At 39.8% G+C, this 23931-nt stretch overlaps 2 protein-coding genes across 2 annotated transcripts in view; both read left to right on the top strand.

The window, feature by feature from the left end:
- Window positions 1-21582, top strand: part of PLCXD2 (phosphatidylinositol specific phospholipase C X domain containing 2) — a 163738-nt gene extending 142156 nt beyond the window's left edge. The window contains exon 5 of the mRNA XM_025376660.1: window positions 20956-21582. The gene's annotated coding sequence lies outside the window, so the exon portion shown is untranslated. The remainder of the gene's footprint in view (window positions 1-20955) is intronic.
- Window positions 1-23931, top strand: part of PHLDB2 (pleckstrin homology like domain family B member 2) — a 232901-nt gene that overhangs the window by 83305 nt on the left and 125665 nt on the right. Inside the window, exon 2 of the mRNA XM_025376656.1 lies at window positions 20956-21070. Within this exon, the coding sequence (XP_025232441.1) occupies window positions 21004-21070 (67 nt within the window). The 5' untranslated portion in view covers window positions 20956-21003. The remainder of the gene's footprint in view (window positions 1-20955; window positions 21071-23931) is intronic.

Below are 23931 nucleotides of genomic sequence, written 5' to 3' on the forward strand. Positions count from 1 at the left end.
GCAATCTTCAGACCACCACACATTTCTAGAATTTGCTTGCCCCATCTTAAAGGATGGGAATATTCTCTATTACAGTGAAAATTCAATGTCTAAAATCAAAATCAGAGTATAGAACCTTTCCTATGAGCTCTGGTAAACATTGGCAAGTAGCAGAAGAGAAAGCCTGATGTCAAAGGAAATTAAGCTGACAATGTAAGCTCTTCTCTTATTCCAATCTTACCTCCTTGGCCCAAATTCCCTCCTTGGGACCAATACCAAAAGCCACTAGAACTTTTCTTTCCTTTATTTACTGATCACATACTATTTAATTAATACAGCACTATAAATCACAAAAGTCCCTGCCGTGGAAGAACTCTCTGTTTAACCCTCGGGGAAAAAAAATGCACATAATTATAACATGTCTGGTTAAGTAACAGATTTATGTGGCAATAGCATGGGGACAAAGGAAGGGTATTGGAGGCACTAGGCAATGTGCTTTTCTGGAAGGAGCTTCAGAGATGATGTCTGCATCACATGGTCAAAGGAGCAGCAGCAGTGCCATTAGCAGCATATAGTACCACCAAGGTGATGCTGGAGTACTCAACCAGGGCAGCTTCCAAGTGGCTGCAAGCCAGGAGGCCTAGGGGACCAGGAAGAAGTGGGAGTTGGGAAATACCTTGATCATCTCTTCCATTTTGAGCCAAAGTTCTTGACTTAATGGAGCTGTAATTTCAACAGTTCCCCCTAATGAGAGGTGGGATATGGAATAGGTGTTCAACAATTTACATATACCCCAAGCTAACATGCCTCTGTTATTTTCAGAGGCTTCCAGATAATACCCCATTTCAATGAATTCAACTTAGAAGTTTCTAACAAAGTTGCACCATATCATAATGCTTGCAGAAAGGTATTATCACTGAATTGTGGATTCATATTTGTAGATGACGAGTTTTTAAGGAAAACAATGCCCCTAATCACTGATCTCAAGAGTCCCCTTAGAATAGTCGGTGGGTCTATGGAGTGGAGTCTGCATGAAGTTCCTCTCACTAGCCCTTAGATTTCTACACTGACCAAATAGTTTACTAGACTTTCACAAACCTAGCAAAGTCTTATCTGTTCCCATCTACATATAGATAAATTCACAGCAAACTTAAATTACAGACAATTGTACAATCACGATCAGTATGTGTTAACATTTTTTTGATCTTTCAAATCACTTGGTCATTATGTAATGAAGAAATGTATGCTGGGTTCACATACCACTGAGAGATACAAAGAACATGTGTCTGGTTTTCCCTGTGACTGGCCTCACGTTCCTGACCAGCCTCCTTGCCTGCATAGCATTGCAGTATGTGTTTATGTGTGAGGAGATGGTAGAGGGGGTACAGACTTAGTTTAATTCACTAGTCCTATCTGTCTCTTTAGGTAACTTAGTTTCATCTTGGATTACTCACAAAAACACTGTCTTTCAGAGCCTCATTTCCCCTGCTCACAGTGAGCAAGAAGTTCTGACAAAAAGTGTGCTTAAGAGCAGGGCAGTCAGTCACAGGATTATTGCTCTATTTCTTCTCTGTCTGCAGATAACTTGAAACCATCCTCTCTCCTTGCTTTGAAAAGCAATAAAATCCTTAGCCGTACCCTCTGATCTTCCAACCCACTTGCTTGTCAGTTCTTTTCTCTCTGTCTTCTCCCTATAAATAGGTTTTTTTATCTGCCTCATTTGGTAGCTTTGACTGCCAAATCTTACTCCATATGAATGTTCACAGTGGTTTTCATCCTCACTGTATAGGCTTACTCCTCCCAGGAACTCTGGAGTGACTGTTACTGGTGGCCTAAAGCATCCATAGTCCTTTCTTCCTTTCCAACAGAATGGAAGATATCCACCCCTTTCTGGCCAGGTATCTACTCCTTTCTGACTCAGCCCACATCCTCAATAGCCTGACAGGCCGAGGAGCTATCTCATAACTTTTCCCACTGTTGGTTCTGGAGTGAACATGTGACCCAAATCAACTAAAGGTCTCTAGGGAAAACGTTTCCTTATGCTTGAGGGACCTTTCAGGAAGCAAGTCTTTCCTGCACCAGAAGTGGAAGTAAAAGCATGCAACCCTGATTGCAGCTGGCAGCTGTGGGAAACTGTCCTTAGAATGAAGCCTGTGTGCAGCAGAACCTAGAGATGTAAAGCATCTGGGTCCATGAACCTGAAGCCCAGCGAATCTATGATGTATAGTTACACGAGCCGATGGTTTTTGACATGCCTTCAGCTAATTTGACAGACTTGTGGCTGAAAGTATTCCAACAGACACAAACTTTGTTAGACATTTTGAAGTATGTACTATGTGGAAAGGTAACTGATAATTACCTTTTTTACTTGTAGGTGCATGAATAATTCACTCTGCCTGAGTGTTCTTGAAAAATGTGGAAAAATTGTTCCTTATATATCCACCTGTACACCCTTTACCTTTCTATACTATCTCTTAATGGCCTCGTCTGCTCATGCAAATAACTTAAAATTTAATCTCTACATTTAAAGGATGACTATTTCATGGTAAACTCCTGAGAAGTTTTTGTAGCTTTTAGCATTCTCACTATTTATAGGTAAGAAGACAAAAACACTGAGAAGAGAAAGATTTGCTCAAACCTACAAATTTCCATAATGTAGATAATTGTCACAAGTGCAAATCACTGTAGGACAATTGAACAAACATACAAAAGGCTGTGGCCTTGACAAGCTGGATCCAGATTCTTAACTTTGCCAGTACAATTCTACTTTGGTGATATATGGAGATGATTACACTATCAAAAAGAGAGGTCCTTGGGGAGACTGTAAGCTATTAGTTTCAAAATATTCTCATCTTCTTGAAGACAGATGCAGTAGGAAAATCATATTGACCATACTTGCAGTAGAGTAAAAAAAAAAAATAGCCATTCGATATTGAAAGAACATACAAACCATACTTCCTCTTTTTTTGTGACAGAATCTCCCTCTGTCACCCAGGCTGGGGTGCAGTAGCACCATCTCAGCTCGTGGGAGCCTCTGCCTGATGAGTTCAAAAGATTCTTGTGCCTCAGCCTCCTGAGTAGCTGGGATTACAGGTGTGCACCACCATGCCTGGCTAATTTTTGTATTTTTAGTAGAGACAAGATTCTGCCATGTTGGCCAGGCTCGTCTCAAATGCCTGGACTCAAGTGATCTGCCCACCTTGGCCTCCCAAAGTGCTGGGATTACCGGTGTGAGCCACCCCACCATGCCTGGCCCACACTTCCTCTTTTAAATAATCCTTTAAGTGCTGCATCTTTATGAAGGTTTTTTTGTTTGAATCTTCTTAATTTTTGGCTCACAAATCTTTATAAGAGAGCTAGAAAAGAAAAGTAAGGTTGAAATAAAATCAATTGGTTGTTCTGTGGTTATTTTAAGAAGTTTAAGAGTTTTCTATAATTAAATTTGGATTATTTTTATTTTTGTCATTTGTCCTTATTACATGTATTATTAATAATATTATTATTAGGCCGGGCATGGTGGCTCATGCCTGTAATGGCAACACTTTGAGAGGCTGAGGCTGGAGGATCACCTGAGGTCAGGAGTTCGAGACCCACCTGGCCAACATGGTGAAACCAAGTCTCTACTAAAAATAAAAATAAAAATAAAAATTAGCTGGGCGTGGTGGCAGGTGTTTGTAGTCTCAACTACTAGGGAGGCTGAGGCAGAAGAATTGCTTGAACCCGAGAGGCAGAGGTTGCAGTGAGCCAAGAGCATGCAACTACACTCCAGCCTGGGCCACAGAGCAAGACTCTTTCTCAAGAAAAAAAAATTTTTAATTCAAATATAATTTTAAATAAGACCTTGAAAATACACCAGTCAAGTAAAATTCCTTCAATAGGGTATTTGCTGGGGGATTTCCAATTATTCAAGGGGATAAAGCTGGCACATTGGTGAGAAGACCACCCACATACTCTTTACATCTAGAAAGTGTAGTTTTCTTAGGTACGTGGGCAATCCTAAACACTTGTGCCAGATTTCCTTTCCTTGCCAAAGCACTGAAGAATCTTGGCAGCTGAACGAAGAATTGAACCCTACATTTTCTATCAGAAAAGTAGAGTTCTGGCTAGAAGAAAGCATGATAACAGTAAAACAAAGAGGAAATCCTTAATATCCAACAGTAATGCCACAGTTTTGCTCCATGGCCAGGGTAGGAATGCAGGATCTTTGGCAATTCTGCCAGGGGAGGTGTAGTCATGTGGTGGTGGAATGGGAGTGGGGCAGGGAGCGGTTTGATGAGCTGAACCAGAGCCTCGGAGAGAAGGTTCTATGGCTCTCTTCCTCTGGGAGCAGCCTGCCTCTGGGAGGCTGCTCATTATTTAGTATGAGCAGTAAGAGAGAAATTATCGCCTCTGGTGATGATGATGATGGAAATGACATGATGATTTAGAAAAATAAAACGATGATGGCCGACATTTATTGAGTTCTTGCTATGAACTGCAGTTAAACGCAAATGCTTTTTGTGCATTAGCTCATTTCACAATGTCCAAGAGAAAAAAGGAAAGGAAAAACAAACCAAAAAAAAAACAGACGTGCTACTGAATCACATTCTTATAATATTTCACCTAGAACAACCTGCAAACTAGTCTCTTTAGGCTTGTCCTGTTCAAATTGATCCTCCAACCTATCGAAGTGACTTATTTAAGACAGAAATCTGACCACATCCTTCCTCTAACCTTTTAACTAGCTGTCTGTTTTCTACCAGGCAAAATCCAGGTCCCTTAGTATGGCTTTTAAGGAGAGCCTTTCAGAACGGAGCCCCTACTGCCTCTGCAGCCTAAGCTCTTATCACACCCGACTACCTTCTGGCCAAACCCCACTCTGTTATGACTCGGTTAAGGAAAGACCAAAAACTGAGCAACTTCGTTCAGACTGTGTTTCTTCCTGGGAAGCTTCATGCTCACCCACTTGTTCAACTGCATTATAAATATGCTACACTGTGAGCTTCTGTGGGTAGAGTCTCAGGGTTTACCAGAGTGCTTGGCACAGTCTAAGTGCTCAGTACGTATTTCCAAATGAACGGCTAAATGAATAAATGAATGAATACATCTCATATAACTAGATGCAAAGTACATAGATATATAGAGCCGATGGAGCTGAGTACCTTTTATAAGGCTTGAGGATGGGGGCAAAAAATAGCACTCATTTCTCAACCAAGTTTGAAAACCATGAAAAGATAGACGTGGAAGTCTGGCAGAAGGAGATAAAAAAGTCAACTTCATTACTATAAAGCTGAGAAAGGAGAGTATGGCTTAGGTGCAGTGCAACAGAGGACTTCCTAAAGCTGCATTCCAAAATTAGGTAGAGTAACCACCATTCACAGTGCACCTCCCCACAGGGGGCTGCCAGACCACAAAGGAGCTCAGCCGCTGTAGCTCCTGAGGTCAGCTAGCTCCCACCTACACAGAACCAGTGGAGTTCCCAAATGCTCCTATGGGAGAGTTGCCCCTTCTCTTCTGGGGCAGGGTGAGCCAACTGGGAGAGAAAGGCCTAGAGAGTTATAGCAACTGAAGTCCAACTGCTTTATAAACACAGGGGCAGCTGAAGTTGCCTTGCCCCGGCCCCAATATCCTCCTGTGCACTGATTGATTTAGATGCTGGTAATGCTTCCCACCAGTAACAGGGAAACCGGATCACAGTTACTCCCAGTCTCTCTGTCAATGGATCATCTTTTGATTTCCCCTCTCCAATTTCCCTTGCTCAGGTAATCTATGAACACATATTGAATGACATACTTAATAAACATTTTATCAACATTTTAAAATAGTTTCGGCTTCTAAAAGACTGTGGCCAGGCGCGGTGGTTCACGCCTGTAATCCCAGCACTTTGAGAGATCGAGGTTGGCAGATCGCTTGAGACCAGACAGACAACACAGGGAGACCTTATCCCTACAAAAACTAGCTGGGCGTGGTGGCATGCACTGGTAGTTCCAGTTGCTCAGGAGGTGAATGTGGAAGAATCATTTGAGCCCTGGAGGCAGAGGATGCAGTGAGCCAAGATTGCGCCACAGCACTCCAGCCTGGGCGACAGAGTGAGATCTGTCTCAAAAACAAAACAAACAACAAAAAAGATTATACCTTCCACTTGACTTAATTTAATGAAACCTAGAAAACATCTCTTGAGTCCCTGCCAAATGCCACACACTGTGTAGCATAAATATGAAGACATCACAGTGGTCCTCTGGTATTAGCCAACCAGCCAAACCTACTGAATCTTTTCTCTTAGAGGAAAGGAAATATAGATGCTTGTTAGATCAAAAGGAACACATATAAATGTTTACAATGTTTTTTCTAATTTCCAAATGTTTTTCTGAGTAGCTGAGTGACCGTTCACCCAGGGTTTTAGACATTTCCCTTCTCCTATCAACAGCTTTAACTAGAGCCAATGCACTAAAATTCTAAAAAGTCATGGAAACCTCTGAAGGGCCACTTATCTTCCCACATCTCTCCCATATTGCCCCATCTCACAAAGGCATGCAATTAGTAAAGAGAAGAACTGGGTGAAAGGGTTGGATGGATTGTTCAAATCCACCACTATGACTGAAAAACAACTCAAACGAGCCAGTGCAGTGTTTCTCCTCCCTAAAGGAAGGTATCATGCTCACTCAACTCTCCTGTCTGGATTCCTGGTTCTTCCATTATTCTTTTGTTTAAAAAAAAAAATCCTAACACCTGATTTTTTTTTTTTTTTTTTGAGACGGAGTCTTGCTCTGTTATCAGGCTGGAGTGCCGTGGTGTGATCTCAGCTCACTGCAACCTCTGCCTCCCAGGTTCAAGCGATTCTCCTTCCTCAGCCTTCCGAGTAGCTTGGATTACAGGCACATGCCACCATGCCCAGCTAATTTTTGTAGTTTTAGTAGAGACGGGAGTTTCACGATGTTGGCCAGGCTGGTCTCGAACTCCTGACCTGGTGATCAGCCCGCCTCGGCCTCCCAAAGTGCTAGGATTACAGGCATGAGCCACCACACCCGACCAACATCTGATATTTCTAAGAATTCTATTTTGTGTATTATTTAACTAGGTTCTAGAAGACTACCCAGTTTTTCACTAGATCCTAAACTCACCATACTTTTTTTAAAATTTCATGTCACCTTACATTTTCTTATCACCAAACTGATAGAACTATTAAAAAAAAAACCCATACACACACACACACACACACACACACACACACACACACACACTGTAAAACCGGGAATTAGATATGTATCTAATTCCTAAAGATTTAGATTCACAGTCTACTCTCAACTTCAACTTCTTAGCCAAGCCACTAAAGAGAAATTTGTAATTTTGTTTCTCCTATCCACTCACCAATTATATTAAATGATGCATATAAAGCTACTAAAATTTGGAGCAGGCCTCCACGTTCTCTGCATTGTGCCAGAAAAACAGCTTCTACTCTTTCCTCCAGCTTCCAGGCCTCTATCCGGATTAGTGGCAGAAGCATAAAGTAATTTCTAAAGGTATTTCCATTTTCACTTTGCAATTGCTTGGAAGCATATATTGCTTAATAAGCAGGGAAACTGAGGCTGGTATTTCTGCTTAGAAAGGCACGAGATTGACAAAATTAAAGCATTCTGAAATTATTTTTCTTACAAGCAACATTTTTCTATTAATTTATGAGATATATGACTTGATAACAGCGATTTAAAAAAAGAATATATGTAGCTTCATGGGTATGTATAAATCTTTTGTTCTGAAATACCATGAATAAGGAACATGGCAAAAAATGGCAACACATTCCAGAGTCTAGGCATATCATTGTCAGCATGACAGGCAGGGGGATCTTAGGGGACTCATATTTCCACATTTTATTTTCTAGAAAGAAAGAAAGAAAAGAAAGAGAGAAAGAGAGAGAGAGAGAGAGAGAAAGAAAAGAAAATCAAAGAAAAGAGAAAAGAAAAGAGAAAAGAAGGAAGAAAGAAAGGCTTGAGTCATGACGCTTTTAAAAAATCCCTACCTATACCTAATCAGAATCTACAGGAGATAGGATAAATCAAAGAAAATTGTAGATAATAGAATCATAAATATTTTAGGGACTTCTGCAAATCACTTTGCATATGCATTTTTAAAATGTCAAATGTATTGTTTATACTTATACAATATGTATTAAATATTGAAAAGGATTTAGAAAGAGACTTTCATGTATTAAAAAAATTCATCATTGGGCTTTGAAGATAATGTTTATTTAATAAAAACATCCAAGTTTTTCTGTGCCCAAAGCATTTTAAAGTAATGAAGAGAAAGTGGGTCTTCCCATGAGCTTACTGTAGGGACAGTAAGCTAGAAGGGGGGAGTTTGCAAAATATTTCTTAGAGTCATCAATTTAAACCCATCTGGAGAAGCCATCAGTAATTCTATAATAAAACACTGGCTCTACAATGTACCACTATAATATCCCATGTGGGATCCATTTTTTGTAACGTACTTACATACATAGTATTGTTCAAGACCAAATTTGAATACATGCTAATTGTTTCACACGACAAGAGGCAGACAGGGATATCTATCTGTATCTATCTAAACAGATTATATAAATTATAGTCATAGGTATGGGTGATATAGATACCAATGCAGATGTAGATACATACCAACTTAAAAATATAAATAAGTTTAAGGTGGGAATAGACAAATTAATAAAGATTAGTTTCATAAGTAGGATGTTGTACTACTTTCCGACTCTCCTATTGTGTTGAATCCAGGGTAAATTATTGGTCAGTCAGACAGATGTCCTAACCTAGCCTTTCAGGTGAACAAGGCTGTGTCAGAGAGAGTTACTCCCTCCAATCCTGGGATTCAGCAACAGTAAAAATGATCTGCGGTGCTGCTTCCCATGACACTGGCTCATGAGTTTTGCCTTTGACCCTTTAGTCTTAGCTGCAAGCTCTATTCATATCGACCACATCTTGTCTGAGCCCTACAAGAACCACAACCTGGAAAGCCTGCCCAGATACACCCTTGACTGCTGCCAACAACTACCACAACTCTAACCACAATCCAACCCTTTGGTACAGCACCACTTCATACCAAATACAAGTTGATCTACATCTCTTTTTTTCTTTCTACAAGTTAATCTATATCTAATCAGTTTCTTTCCCCTGAATCCAACAATCTTTTCAACTTTACTGCTTCTGTTAATGGCACTGTTTGCATGTAATGGTATGAAATTTGCAAATATAATGTTCTTATATTTTTATTTAAAAAAAAAAACGAAAAAGATAAAATGGTACCAATTAATCAAAGTAAATCTTGTAAGACCACTCCACTCCCACATCCTTCCATCCCCGTTCCCCAGAGGAAAACAGCATTAATCTTAGTGTTGTTCTTTTCTAACACTTAGGCTTTTTCCTGCTGTTAACAAAAATCAGATGGCATTATATATATATATAGTCATCTGATTTATATATATGTATAGTCATCTGATTTATATATGTATCTGTATATTCATCTGATTTCTATATATGCATATATATATATTGATCTGATTTATATATATATGTGTATATATACACACACATATAGCTTTACAACTTGCTCTTTTCACTTACAACTTATCATTCAGGTCAGTTTATATAGATTTACTTTATTCTCATATTATTTGATTGTATGAACATATTGTAGTCTACCTAACCATGACCCTACTGATGGTATTACAGATTTCAACACTGTGTTATCACAAACAAAGATGCAGCAAATATCTCTGACATATAACTTTAAGTACTCTTGCCCTCATTTCTTTATAAGACAGTTTTTTAGAAGTGAAATTGTTGAATCATAGGGGATCCTTTAAATAAATGCTGTCAAATTATTAAGACCAATTTTAGACTTCGCTTTCCTTATCTTAACTTTTTCCTTGGTAGATTCAAACCCAGTCAATCAAAGTCTATGGAAATTTCCTTTGTAATATCATCCTGCCATTTATTCCTGACCTGATATCCCCTTGGCTATATTTTTAAGCCTTTTTTATACCCTAACATTCTTAGACACTGACTTTAGCTTCGGAACTGGTTTTTAGATATCCTTTCTACACATTATTGCCGTAGTAATCTTCTCAAACCTTGCCTTATGCATATAACAGCTTTGTAATTTTCCATGGGTCCCTAATGCCTAAAAAAAGAATCTTAACTATGCATTGAAGATACCTCACAATCAGACTACAATCTTTTCTCATCTTGTCCTAAAATTTAAGAGAGAAGGAGAGACAGAGACTTACCATGAGCCTCACATTCTTAGGCACTTGCACATGCCTTAAATATTTAATCCTTACATCAGTTTCAGAGTTTTATGATATTTTTATTATATAGAAACTGATGGGTTGGGGAAGAAACTTGCTTCCCATCACACAGCTGTAGCATCTAGAGTTGCGGTTTGTATAGTATATCTGACTGTTAAGGTCATGTACTTAACTATCACACCATATTTCAACTCGATTTGGTAAATATTTATTCAACATATACTACATGTGAAGTACTTTATTAAGTGCTACAGAGGATTAAGAATGTGAAACGATGGCACACAATTGACACTTAATAATGGTGCCTGCTTCCCCAGCAGCAGCTCTTTCCAGGTAACTATACTTTATGCCATGTGACTCTGCCCCTGTCAATAGCTGGTGAAAATAAAGGTAGGCACCTGTTCTCATTGTCGATTGCAGTGTAACAGACACCTCACAACTCAGCGGCTTAAAACAATGACGGTATTTATGCTGCTCCAACTCTGCAATTTAGCTAAGGCTCAGAGAGAACATCTTGTCTCTGCTTCACTCAGCATCAGCTGGGGACACGAAAAGGAAAGGACTAGGAATCATCTGAAACCTTACTCACTTGTCTGGAGGTTAGTACTTGCTGTCAGCTGGGTCCTCAGCAGGGGCTGTCACCAGGAACACCTCACATAGTGACCCTATGTAGTCTTTCCTCTTCCTCATGACTCAGGACCTAGGTTCCAAGGGCCAGCTTCTCTGAAGGGCCAGGAAGAAGGTGTTTGCCTTTTAGAACTTAGCCTTGAAAAGCACATAGCATAGCATCACCTCCACTAGTATTTACAGGCCCATCCAGATCCAAGGGGAGAAATGTAGACCCCACCTCATGATGGAGGGCTGCCAATGTCACATGGTGGGATGAGCCAGTGGGGTCATTTTTGGAATATAATCTGCCACAGCACCTACAGACATGCCAATGACCTTTCAGAGAAAGATAATCCAACAACCAAATTCTTTTTCAAGTGATATGACTTAAGAACAATTGACAGAATAAAACAGCTGCTGGAGAGACTAATCTGAAATGACAAATTGCAGAAAGAGAAGAAAGTGGCCATGATGAAGCATGTGTTCACTGAAGTTATGAGCCAAATGGAAGTCAGGAATAAGAAGCCCTGATTCACCTTTAAGTCCCCAACAGAGCACAGTGTCAAATGCATGGTACGTGCTCACAGTTGTCATATGAAGAAATTCGTGAATGCTGGAAAGAGGGAAAACAAAAGGAAAGGTAAGTTTGGAAAGGGAAGATGAGATTCTACAGAGATACGTTAAGTTTGAGAATCCAGTTGTAGCTCCTCACTGACGTGTCTAACAAGCAATTAGGGAAGCAGATCTGTAGCTCAGACGAGAGAGCAAGGGTTAGGGACAGGGCTTAGGAAGCCATGAACAAGGGAAGCTTTGGCTTTGAATGAGATTACCAAATAATCTTGTATTGGTCCATTTTCACATGCTATAAAGAACAACCGGAGCCTGGGCAATGTATAAAGGAAAAAGATTTAATTGACTCACAGTTCCACATGGCCAAGGAGGCCTTAGGGACTCTACAATCAAGGCAGAAGGTGAAGGGGAAGCAAGGCATGTCTTACATGGCGACAGGAGGTGAGGGGGACTGCCAAACACTTTTAAACCATCAGACCTCATGAAAACTTACTCACTATCAGGAGCACAGCATGAGGGAACCACCCCCGTGATCCAATCACCTCCCACCAGGTCCCTCCCTTGACACACAGAGATGACAATTCAAGATGAGATTTGGGTGGGACACAGAGCCAAACCATATCAAATCTACATTATTCAGGTGGAATAATGAAGTGGTTAACATTATAGGCTTTGAATCTGAGAACCTGGATTTAGTGTCTATAATACCTGCTTCACCACTCACTGTGAGTTTTCTTAGGTTTAGTTGTTTAATATCTCTGTACCTCAGTATCCTGTCATAACACTGTTATAGTAATGAAACTACCTCAGCGGGCTGTGTGTGAAGGGGTATAATGCCTGCAAAGTGCTTAGAACACAGTCTGCATAGAGTAAGAAATCAGTGCACATTGGTTATCTAACTGTTATCAGTTTTTTAAAAACATCTAAAGTTTAGGAATGAACAGAGGAAGAGCCAGAGAATACCGGCAGGAAGTTCTTATGCAACCTTGTACAATATTCCTTATAAAAGTTTGAAGTTACATTCATTCCTGAGTTGCCTAACATCAAACAGTTGTTGATCTATTAATAAAGAAGGGGTGGCATGGAGAAGAGTGTGTTCTATATCAATCTCTCTCAAAGTCGTGTTCTTTGGGGTGCATAGTAATTTGTGTTGTGCCAAAAAAAAAAGTGTGTGCTGTACTCAAATAAATTTGAGAAATGCTGGATTAAACAAAATTAAGTAGATGTTTCCTCAGAGCCTATACTAAATGCATATACTAATATGTCCCATGGCTTGCTAAGGAGGGGCTATAGAATGTATAATTTTCAAAACTCCTCTTAGTTTTTTATGGGATCATTCTGTTAAACTGACATTCTGTGGGACACAATTTCTCAAAGCTAATCAAGGTTAGTGTTAAGCTTACTACAGAAGATTGTTTTGGGAAACTTCTTCAAAACACATATTACTGAACCTGGTCGAGCACGGTGGTTCACACCTGTAATTTCAGGACTTTGGAAGGCCAAGGCAGGTGGATAACTTGAAGCCAGGAGTTTGAGACCAGCCTGGTCAACATGGCGAAATCTCGTCTCTACTACAAATACAAAAATTAGCCGGGCGTGGTGATGCACGCCTGTAATCTCAGCTACTTGGGAAGCTGTGGCATGAGAATCACTTGAACCTGGCAGGTGGAGGTTGCAGTAAGCTGAGATCATCCCACTGCACTCCAGCCTGGGTGACAGAGGGAGACTCTGTCTCAAAAATAACAACAACAACAACAACAAAAACACATATTACTGAACCTACCAACACAGATTCTGATTCAGAAAGTCTGGAGTGAGGTTAAGGTACCTGTACTTTTATTTTTATTTATGTATTTGTTTGCATGTTTGTTTTAGAGACAGGGTCTCGCTATATTGCCCAGGCTGGTTGCAAACTCCTGGGCTCAAGCAATCTTCCCACCTTTACCTCCTGAGAAGCTGGGACTGTAGGCACCTGCCACCACTCCTAGCCAGGAACCGGTATGTTTAAAAAGTTCCTCAGTATGCTCTTGCCTCTGGCAACCCAGAAGAGGAATTTGACCCTGCCCATGATCCCTCTTTCCCTTTCCAAGCTGTTCTCAGGAAAGCAGCTCTACAAGAATGATAGCAAATCCAATAATATATCTTGGTTGATTTCCCAGAAATTCATCAAACACGCACAGCATGGAAGTTACTTATATACCTATTATACTTTCAGAACCCTTCAGACAGTCAACGTGGATGAAGGCTAATAATTTAATTACCATAAAAATATAACTAGGAAAAACTAGGTGTAGGCTTTACATATAAAGAAATTTGGACTACAGCCCCATAGAATTAGTGACAATCTGAATTTCCAACGGAACTTTGAGGCTGAGTCAGTTTAGAATATTTTTTAAAACTTGCTTAGAATTAGTATCTAACAAAATGAGGATAGTTGTGTTTTCAGTATTACCTGTTTAAAATTTAATGTAAAAATAGACTCTCAGATTTTCTTGAAGCGCAGTTAGTGCTGAGCGTATACTGACCTAAGAACAGATATATTTCTTTTTTTTTTTTTTTTTTGAGACGGAGTCTCGCTCTGCCGCCCAGACTGGAGTGCAGTGGCCGGATCTCAGCTCACTGCAAGCTCCGCCTCCCGGGTTCACGCCATTCTCCTGCCTCAGCCTCCCGAGTAGTTGGGACTACACGCGCCCGCCACCGCGCCCGGCTAGTTTTTTGTATTTTTTAGTAGAGACGGGGTTTCACCGTGTTAGCCAGCATGGTTTCGATCTCCTGACCTCGTGATCCGCCCGTCTCGGCCTCCCAAAGTGCTGGGATTACAGGCTTGAGCCACCGCGCCCGGCCAGAACAGATATATTTCTAAATCTAATTTAGGAGAACCTTTTTGGAAATAAGACAATTTTTTCTTGTGAACATTCTATCTAGGAAGAATTCAGCAGAATGAATATTCATCATTTAACATATTCCTATTTTTATAGTCTGCTTCAAAGCTTTTATAGTAAAAATAAGATAAAAGTATAGCATCACTTCCAGATTTCTCTACACACTCAAGCAATTTTTCATTTTATATGTCTGGCAGGATGGGTTTTGATTGTGGTCACCCTCTTTGTCTCTTCCATTACCCCTGGTACTGAGAGGGTGGGAGTGAGGATAAATTAGCCTATGAGAGGCCACCCACACTGAGCTCTTCCAGACTGAAACAAACAAACAAACAAACAAACAAAAACATTAAAGAGTCAGAAAAACAAAATGTAACACATGTTCCTAGATTGGATCCTATAAAGAATATTATTGGGATAATTAACTAACTTGAATGGAGTTTGTGAATTTAATGTTAGTATCAATGACAATTTCCTGATTTTGATTCTCGTGTATTGGTTATCTGAAAAATGCCCTTATTTGAAGGGTTACACATTATGCAAGAGTGATGGGCTCTCTGTTCACAATTTACTGTCAAGCAGTTCCAGAAAAAAAAATGCTCTTTGTGCTATTCTTGCAGCTTTTGACATCTGAAGTTATTTTAAAATTAACATTATCTTTAGCATTTTAAAAAGATAAAGTTGATTTTATGGCCTGTGAGTTTATCATTGATTTTCTCAGGTTCTCTGGGTAAACTGTATCATCTGCAAATAGTTTTATTTCTTCTTTTCCATTTCCTATGAATTGATTTTTTTTCTTTTTTAATTTGTGTTGGTTATAATCTCTAGGAAAAAAAAATTCAATAGATGCAGAGAGTAAGCATCCTTACCTTTTTCTAATCTCAGTGGAAATACTTCGAGTATTTTCTGATTAAACATAACACTGGGTTTAGGACCGAGGTATAGAAAAATATGCACCATCATTTCTTGGCCTTACGGCTAAGATCAAGTGTAGAAAATATGCCTCAATTTCTATTTTCTTGAATGTTTTTATCAGGCGTAGGAATTGAGTTTTGTTAAAAGCCCCCCCGCCGCCCTTTTTTTTTTTTTTTTTTTTTTTGCCAAGTGTGGTGGCTCATGCCTGTAATTCCAGCACTTTGGGAGGCTGAGGCAGGAAAATTGCTTGAGATCAAGAGTTTAAGACCAACCTAGGCAACATAGTGAGGCCCCGTTTCTAAAAAATCAAAATAAAAATATTAGCCAGATAGAGTGGTACATGCCTGTAGTCCTACCTGCTTGGAAGACTGAGGCAGAAGAATGCTTGAGCCCAGGAGGTTGAGGCTGCAGTGAGCTATGACTACATCACTGCATCACTACATCACTACATCACTGCCTGAGTGACAGTGAGACCCTGTCTCCAAAAAAATTTGTTTAATAAAATAAAATTAAAAGAATTTTAAAAAGCTTTTTCCCCATCTGAGGATAATATATGATTATTCTTCTTATATCTACTAATATAGTATTTAAATTAATAGATTTCCTCATATTGAATCATCTTTGCATTCCAGAAATAAATCCTACTTGGTCATGGTATATTTTATTAATATGGTGTTGGATTCTGTTTTCTAATATTTACTCTAGCATTTTTGCATTGATATTGGATAATTGCTTGTAATCTTATTTACACATTAGAATCATTTTCCTCCATACCATTTTTAGGAGAACAGTTTCCATGAAAGGGAGCTTGGTGATAACAGAAGGGATAAAGAGACAATCTAACGCAGAAATAGAGAGACCTGACTTAGGGCCACATAGATTAAGGGGAGGTTGCTGACCCCTCCCTTACTGACTAGGTGACCTTAGAGAAGTTATTCCTCCTCTTCTGCCCTCAATTTTCTTGCCTATCAATTAGAAGAACCTACCTTAAAAGACTGTGTGAGAATAAAATGACAAGATGTCGGTACAGACTTCAGTACAATGCCTGACACAATGTAAGCCCACGCAAACACTGGTATACTGCATTTTATTAGAAAGAACGATTTTTCTTCTACTGCTTCTCACTTTATAATAATGTGGCATAAAGACATATGTGGACAGATATCTCATAGTTTCATCAGGAGGCAGATAGTCTCCAATACCAGTTTGTCATGATTACCAGGCCACAGAGGAGTTTAAGCAGCTAATCTAGGGAGCTAGGTTTGTATTTTTTCTCTTCTTTTGTAGTTACTCCATTCCAGACTAGAAGTTTGAATTTATAATTTTATTTAATTAATTTTATTTATTTATTTTTGAGACGGAGTCTCACTCTGTTGCCCAGGCTGCAGTGCAGTGGCGTGATCTTGGTTCACTGCAACCTCTGCCTCCCAGGTTAAAGCGATTCTCCTGCCTCGCCTCCTGAGTAGCTGGGACTACAGGAGCCCGCCACCACACCCAGCTAATTTTTAGCTGTATTTTTGGTAGAGATGGGGTTTGAATTTAAACGGTGAGCTTTTCATGGTTATTGAGTAGGAGTAGGAGGAGGGGGGAACTGTAAAGGAATGAAAAAGGAAGAGAAAACTTCTTAACCCCTCCTACATGCCAGGAACTAATTTAGATATATCTGCAGTTATTACATGAGGAAAGCTGGAAGGTTGCATCAGGGTTATAGAACTCAAGAACCACCTTGACAGGTGAATGGGTATGGGCATTGTCTCTCTATCTAACAGCTGAGATTAACTTTTGTTCTTTTCTTCTCACTCATAACCTCTTCCAATAGAATAAAGAGATGCATTTTCTCTGGGTTAGGCTCTCAGTTACTCTAGCTCTAAGTGCTCTGAACATCAGGAAATCACTCTGTACGGGGTGTCAGCTGGGCTTCTAGGACCCCTGGGTGTGGAGGAGTTAAGGAGAGTAATCATTTATCAATACATTTATCCATAACATTTTTATTATGAATGTGTTTATTCTGCAACTCTTTATTAAGACTGCAGAGGTGGAAATGCTATCTATCACTGTAAGACTGATAGACCTAGAGCATTGTAGGAATGTCCTGGAAAAAGAAATTGGCCTGAAGATGTTGGCATTTGTGCGGAACCTAGAAAGTCGGAGTTAGAAAGCAAAGCAAAGCTTGTGGGAGACAGCACAGTACATGTATTAAGGAACAGACTCGCACATATCTAGGTCTGCATTTTGTCTTCCTATCTTTCTTACTATTGACTTTGGACAAGTTCTTTATTTTTCTGAGCTTTAATTGTATTTCTGTAAATTTAGGGAAAAGTACCTTATATATGGGGTTATAGTGAACGTTAAAGGAGATAATGTAGGTAAAACATTTAGCACAGTGCCTGACTTATAATCGCTCAAATATAATGGCCATTATTATTATCTGGTCTTTAGCAGTGTTCACTTCTTGCCTCTGTCAACAATCTTTTCCTTAGACTTTAAGCTTCTGCTTCTTTTTCTTTAAAGACTATTTTTTGGTTCACAGCAAAATTGAGATGAAGGTACAGAGATTTCTCATATACCTCCATCCTCACACAAACATGGCCTCTCCCCTTATTAACATCCCCAAGGGTAGTATGTGTGTTACAACTGGTAAACCGGTGAACTTATATTGATGCATTGCCATCACACAAAATCCATAGTTTACATTAGGGTTCACTCTTGGTATTGTACATTCTATAGGTTTAGACACATATATAATAACCAATATCCACTATTACAGTATCTTACAGAGTATTTTCACTGCCTAAAAATCTTCTGTGAAGCTTCTTTTTTTAAAAAAAAAAAACAGCTTTTATTGAGATATAATTCACATACCATATAATTCACCTATTTAAAGTTTGCAATTCAATGGTTTTTAATATATTCAAAGAGTCATCCATAATCTAATTTTAGAATATTTTCCTCACTCTCAAAAGAAAATCCACATCCATTAGCAGCACTCTCTATTCCTCTTTCATCTCTTCCCTACATCCACTTCTAGGTAACCACAAATCTATTTTCTGTCTCTATAGATTTACCTATTCTGAACAGTTCATATAAATGTAATCATGTAATATGTGATCTTTTGTGACTAGCTTCTTTCATTGAGCATGTTTTCAAAGTTCATCCATGTTGAAGCATTGTGTCAGTACTTTGTTCCTTTGTATTGCTGAATGACATTCCATCGTATAGATATATCACACTTTATCCATTCACTTTGAAAGACATCTGAGTTGTTTCCATTTTTTTTGCTATTACAAATAATGACACCATGAACATTTACATGCAAGTTTCTGTGAGAACATATGTTTTCATTTCTTTGGGGTACATACATAGGAGTGGAATTTCTGGATTTTATGACAGCCTGTCAACCTTTAGAGGAACTGGCAGATTGTGAGCCAAAGAGGCATTTTGTGTTTCCACAAACACCCTATGAGTGCTCCAGTTTCTCCATTCTCTCCAATACTTGTTACAATCTGTCTTTTTTATTGTAGCCATCCTAGTGGGTATGAAATGGTATCATATTGTGGTATTGATGTGCCTTTCCCAAATGGCTAAAGATGTTTAGTATATCTCCTTTGGAGCAATGTCTAAAATCCTCTGGGTATTTTGATTTTTTTATTAGACAGCGTCTCGCTCTGTTGCCGAGTCTGGAGCTCAGTAGCATGATCATACCTCACTGCAGCTCCTGACTCCTGGGCTCAAGCCATCCTCCTGCCTCAGCCTCCAAGTAGCTGGGAACACAGACACATGGCACCATGCCTGGCTAATTTTTTAAAATCTTTGGTGGAGACAGGATCTCTCTATGTTGCCCAAGCTGGTCTCGAAATCCTGGGCTCAAGTGATCCTCCTGCCTCAGCCTCCCAAAGTGTTGGGATTACAGGAGTGAGCCACCATGCTTTGCCAAGTATTTTGAATTTTAAAAGTTTTACACATACTCTAGCTACAAGTCCCTTATCAGATATATAATTTACAAACATTTTCTCCTGCTCTGTGGGCTCTCATTTCACTCTTTTGATGGTATTGCTTATAGCACAAAAGTTTTTAAAGCTTCTTTTAAGTATAACTTATGGAAGTTTATATTTCAGCAGTTATCTCCTAAATAATATTCATGCTGGTAGACTTTCAGTGGAAGACTTGGCCTTGTTCTTCATGGACAAAAATGAGGCCCTCAGTATGTAAAAATCCTCTAGCTATAACCTTCCCGTCACATAGCTGTTGACCTACATTGGCATCTACCCTTACCTGCGTTCACTACCCATTCTCTTGAAATAAAAAGAGCTTATTCTAGTCAATACCAACACTCCAGCTGGGTTCTTGACCTCATCCTCTCTCTATTCTCCCAGGACATTCCTCTGTCACTTAATCTCTCTGTTTCCTAGATCTTTAACATCTCTCTCAGCCTGTGAGACAGTTTGCCTTACTCCTTCCCATTTTGGAAAAAAAAACCCAAAAACTTGTCTTGATCTGCATCCTCCAACTATACATCTGTAGTCTTGTTCTCTACCCTGCACTTCACTTGGATGCCCTACAGATATATTTCAATTCAACACGTCCAGAATTAAATTCTCCTCCTCACCCCACATCCGTTCTACTTCCAGTATTTCCGTTTGTAGATAATGGCACCATCATCCATCACTTACCCAAATCAAACCCTCTCTCCCCTGTACCCACCTCCTAGAATCAATAAATCATGTTGGCTTGATGCGTTTTACCTCCCAGTCTGCATCTCACTATTGTACATAAATGCCTTTAGTTTAGTTTCTTAGCATCTCTCCCCTGAATTATTGTATAGACCTCTAACTTATCTTTATTATTGTATAGACCTCTAACTTATCTTTCTACCTCCAATTCTGCCACCATTAAGGTTCATTCTCCTTAATATACCAAGAGCAATATAAAACAAAACCTGGTATGTTTTAGCATTTGAATAGGAGATGGTGATTGTCAACTTATTAGGTAATGTACATCACTGGTTATGTGACTTTTGATAACTCATCTTCAGTCTCTGGCTCCTCATTTGTTAAATTTAAAAAATGACAGCACTTAGTCTTAGAGACATTGTGAGAATCGAGTGGGACAATATTTGGCATACTAGGTGTACAACAAATGGGGGCCCTTACTTACATGACAGTGGGACCAGGTCATCGCCTGGGGCTCCCCTGTGTCTACAGAGAATATTAGATATGTCAGCTGCAAGAAGCCAGACTTAAAGTCAGGAACTCTTTGGGAAGCTCTTGAGAACAAGAACACTGGTTTCTTTCCCTATAACTTGGGATTTGTAAAAATTAGAAGAAATAATAAAGACAAAGTACCTAACAGGGTGGCTGGTAAATAATAAGCATGGGATGAAAAATAGAAAATAAGCAGCAACATGGCCAGGAAGAAATAACTATGCTAAGAAACTGGCTCCTCTTTTGGTTTAAGCATTGTCCATTACTCGTTTGCCAGAATTTGTCTATTCTAGACAAAAGTGTGCTTTTGTTGTTAGTGGTGCTGCTGGTGGTGAAGTTCTGTTGTTTTACAGGGAAGATAGCAGTGAAATAACAGGGTGATCCAAGACGTCTGTTTTTCATCTCTAGCAGCAGTTAGTTTTCCCGGATGTTCAAAATCTGTGTTCAACAGATGAAGTTCTATTGACCTTGAGTGTTCAGAGATCAGTTCAGCTTTCCAATCATGGTACCTCTTTTTTCTTGCTGTGTGCAGGCTGGCACTGATCTCAGTTTATCCTTTGAGATTCAGCAGAAGATCCCGATGGAGGAGGATGATACCCAGAGAGAGGTGCCCAAGGAAGATGGAGTTGGTGATGTGCAACATTTCGGTGAGAACTTTATTGTCAGAGGTTTTCAGTACATATTTACAAGTTCTTACTCCATCATACATATTGAGAATGAGCTGGCATTTTCAAGTAAAAACCCAGGAGTCCAGCAATCACTGGGGAAGAAAGCCTGAGGTTGGCAATTCTTACCCAGAACTCTGGTCACCTGCTTGTTCACAGGTCACCGTATCTTACCTCACTGAAGACATATACTGAGGTTTTATTTAAGCCAGATGCTGAAGGATGGGAAGACCCAAGCAGCTGGTGTGGAGGTCTTTCCCAGTGACTCATCAGTCACTCAGAAATCAAAGCCTGCACAAGAAAGGGTGGGATGGGATGCATAGAGAAAGACACTAAGCCTTTAGACTCTAGCAGAGCAGCTGATATTGACATCTCTAAGCAGGGAGGAGGCTCCAACACAACTACTCCCAATTCACAGGGTTTGCGGTTCTGGTTGAAATCTTTGCAAAGGTTTCCCCTGGCACTCAAACAGAATAAATGGGCTTATACAGTGTATATATTCCTCATTATTTTTTATTATGCCTCAGATGATCAAGTAACCAGAGAGCTGAGGGATAAGCTTGGTTACCTAGTTTCAGCCAATCTCATTAGTATTTCTTTCAGACCAGCTGACCAGCTCTGTATTGCAAAGTCTTCTTGTGTTAAGGGAGGGCGATTCCAAACCAGATTTAATTTTTCATTTACTCATCATGCTAAGTTCTAGACATAAGAAGTTAAAATAGAAAAATCAGTGTTAGGGCTCTCCAGAGAAACAGAACCAATAGAACACACACACACACACACACACACAGAGGTGGGGGGGGGGGGAGAGAGAGAGAGAGAGAGAGAGAGAGAGAGACAAAGAGAGATTTTAAGGAATTATCTTACTAAGTTGCTCTATTGTGGGGCTGGCTGGGAATTCTGCAATCAGTTGGGAATGTATATCTTGAGCAGACACGGAAAATAAAACAGAAACATTGCAATATGATGATGTGAAATACTTTGACATCTAACCAAAACCAGTCATGGAGTTGGAGAAACCTTTCTGGAGGGGGTGATTTCTGAAGCAACTATTGCTCAGTGAATTGTGGTTATGAAGAAAGAGATAAATGAATGTGACTCATGTGAATAACTGCAGGCAGTTTACTGTGGCTGGAACGCTCCCTCCTTGCAGGAAGAGGAGGAAGGAACTGGCAAGCTATTAGGTGGGGAAATAACCTGGAGAAACCAGGTGACATTTTTTGTTTGTTTGTTTATTTGTTTTCGTGCTAATCTGAAGATTCCAGATTTATTTTATCCTAAAGGCTTCGAGAAGTTATTGAAGAATTCTAAGCATTGGAGTGATGAGATTAGAGTTTTGGTAAAGACCAATTTATGTAATTATTTAACAAATATTTAATAGTGTCTGTCAGGTATGAAGTTCTGTTAGAGGCACTGGAAATATGACAATGAACAAGACAGAAAGATCCCGGTCCTCATACAGCTTAGAATTGTGTGCGGGAGATTAGGGGAAAAAAGACTAATAAAAGAACTTAAAATTTTAAGTACTGTTATTGAGGCTTGATTTAGGAGCTTATTACAATTCCAATATCCTCCCATCCCATCTCACCTGGCCATCACATCCTGCTATAAGTGGAAGATTTAAATACTGAGTATTACTCAGCAACTGCCCTATACCCCATCCCATCTCATGGCCAAATGCACAGTCTTGGATTTGATACTTCTAGACCCTCTTTCCAAAATGTGGATCTTAGCTTTTTCTTTAGGCTCTGCATCTTCCATTTCCTTGGGAGAGCCTTACTTCCTGAACACCCAATGTCCCTTTAGCCCTGGGACTAATGAGGTTCCATCTTCTCTTGACTTGTTCCTGGCCCTCTCTAAAAGTGGGGAAATACCAGGTAGTAAATGAAGGCAAGGGGATGAAGAGTACTATTGACAGATGTTTAAGAGGTAAAAATTATACGATTTGGCAATGGATTGGTAATAGGGGTTGAGGAAGAATTGAGGGATTAAAGAAGTTTTCCAGTAAGGGAGTTGGATGACTGGATCTAAGAGGGTGTCCTTTACTTAACTGTAGACTACAATTAAGAAGGAGGGCTTGGGCCGGGCGCAGTGGCTCACGCCTGTAATTCCAACACTTCGGGAGGCTGAGGTGGGCAAATCACTTAAGGTCAGAAGTTCAATATCAACCTGGCCAACATGGAGAAACCCCATCTCTACTAAAAATACAAACATTTGCCGGGCATGGCGGCACATGCTTGTAGTCCCAGCTACTTGGGAGGCTGAGGCAGGGGGAATCGTTTGAACCTAGGAGGTGGAGGTTGCAGTGAGCCGAGATTGTGCCGCTGTACTCCAGCCTAGGCAACAGAGCGAAACTCCGTCGCAAAAAAAAAAAAAAAAAAGAAGGAGGGCTGAGGGGTGCATGTGAGGGAAGGTGATAATGATGTAATGATTAGGACGTGTTAAGTCTGCTCTGCCCAAGGGATACTCCTGTGTAGGTAAACAGTATGTGACCCTCATCTTCCCCCATGTATATTCCTAAACCTTCCTTCCTTCTTATACTGAGGATTGTGGAAGTTGGAATGAAAAACAAAGGACTGATATTTCCAGTAGGATCAAAGCATTCAACAAAGTAATTGAGAATCTATCATAAAATGCTAATAGCCCATGAGAGATAAAACTTTCTTTTGAGAACTAATTACCAGTGAATTATTCATCAAGGGTAATGTTGCCTCCCGCCACTAGGGACCCTCATAATTGCCTGTGTAAGGAATTTTCCACCTGGATAGTCACTTTGATAACTTCTGCAGGACAAAACTAGCTTTTGCAACAGGAAAACATAAACCACATCAGAGCTTCTCTTG

The sequence above is a fragment of the Theropithecus gelada genome, chromosome 2 (assembly GCF_003255815.1).
Source record: "Theropithecus gelada isolate Dixy chromosome 2, Tgel_1.0, whole genome shotgun sequence".
Lineage (NCBI taxonomy): Eukaryota > Metazoa > Chordata > Mammalia > Primates > Cercopithecidae > Theropithecus > Theropithecus gelada.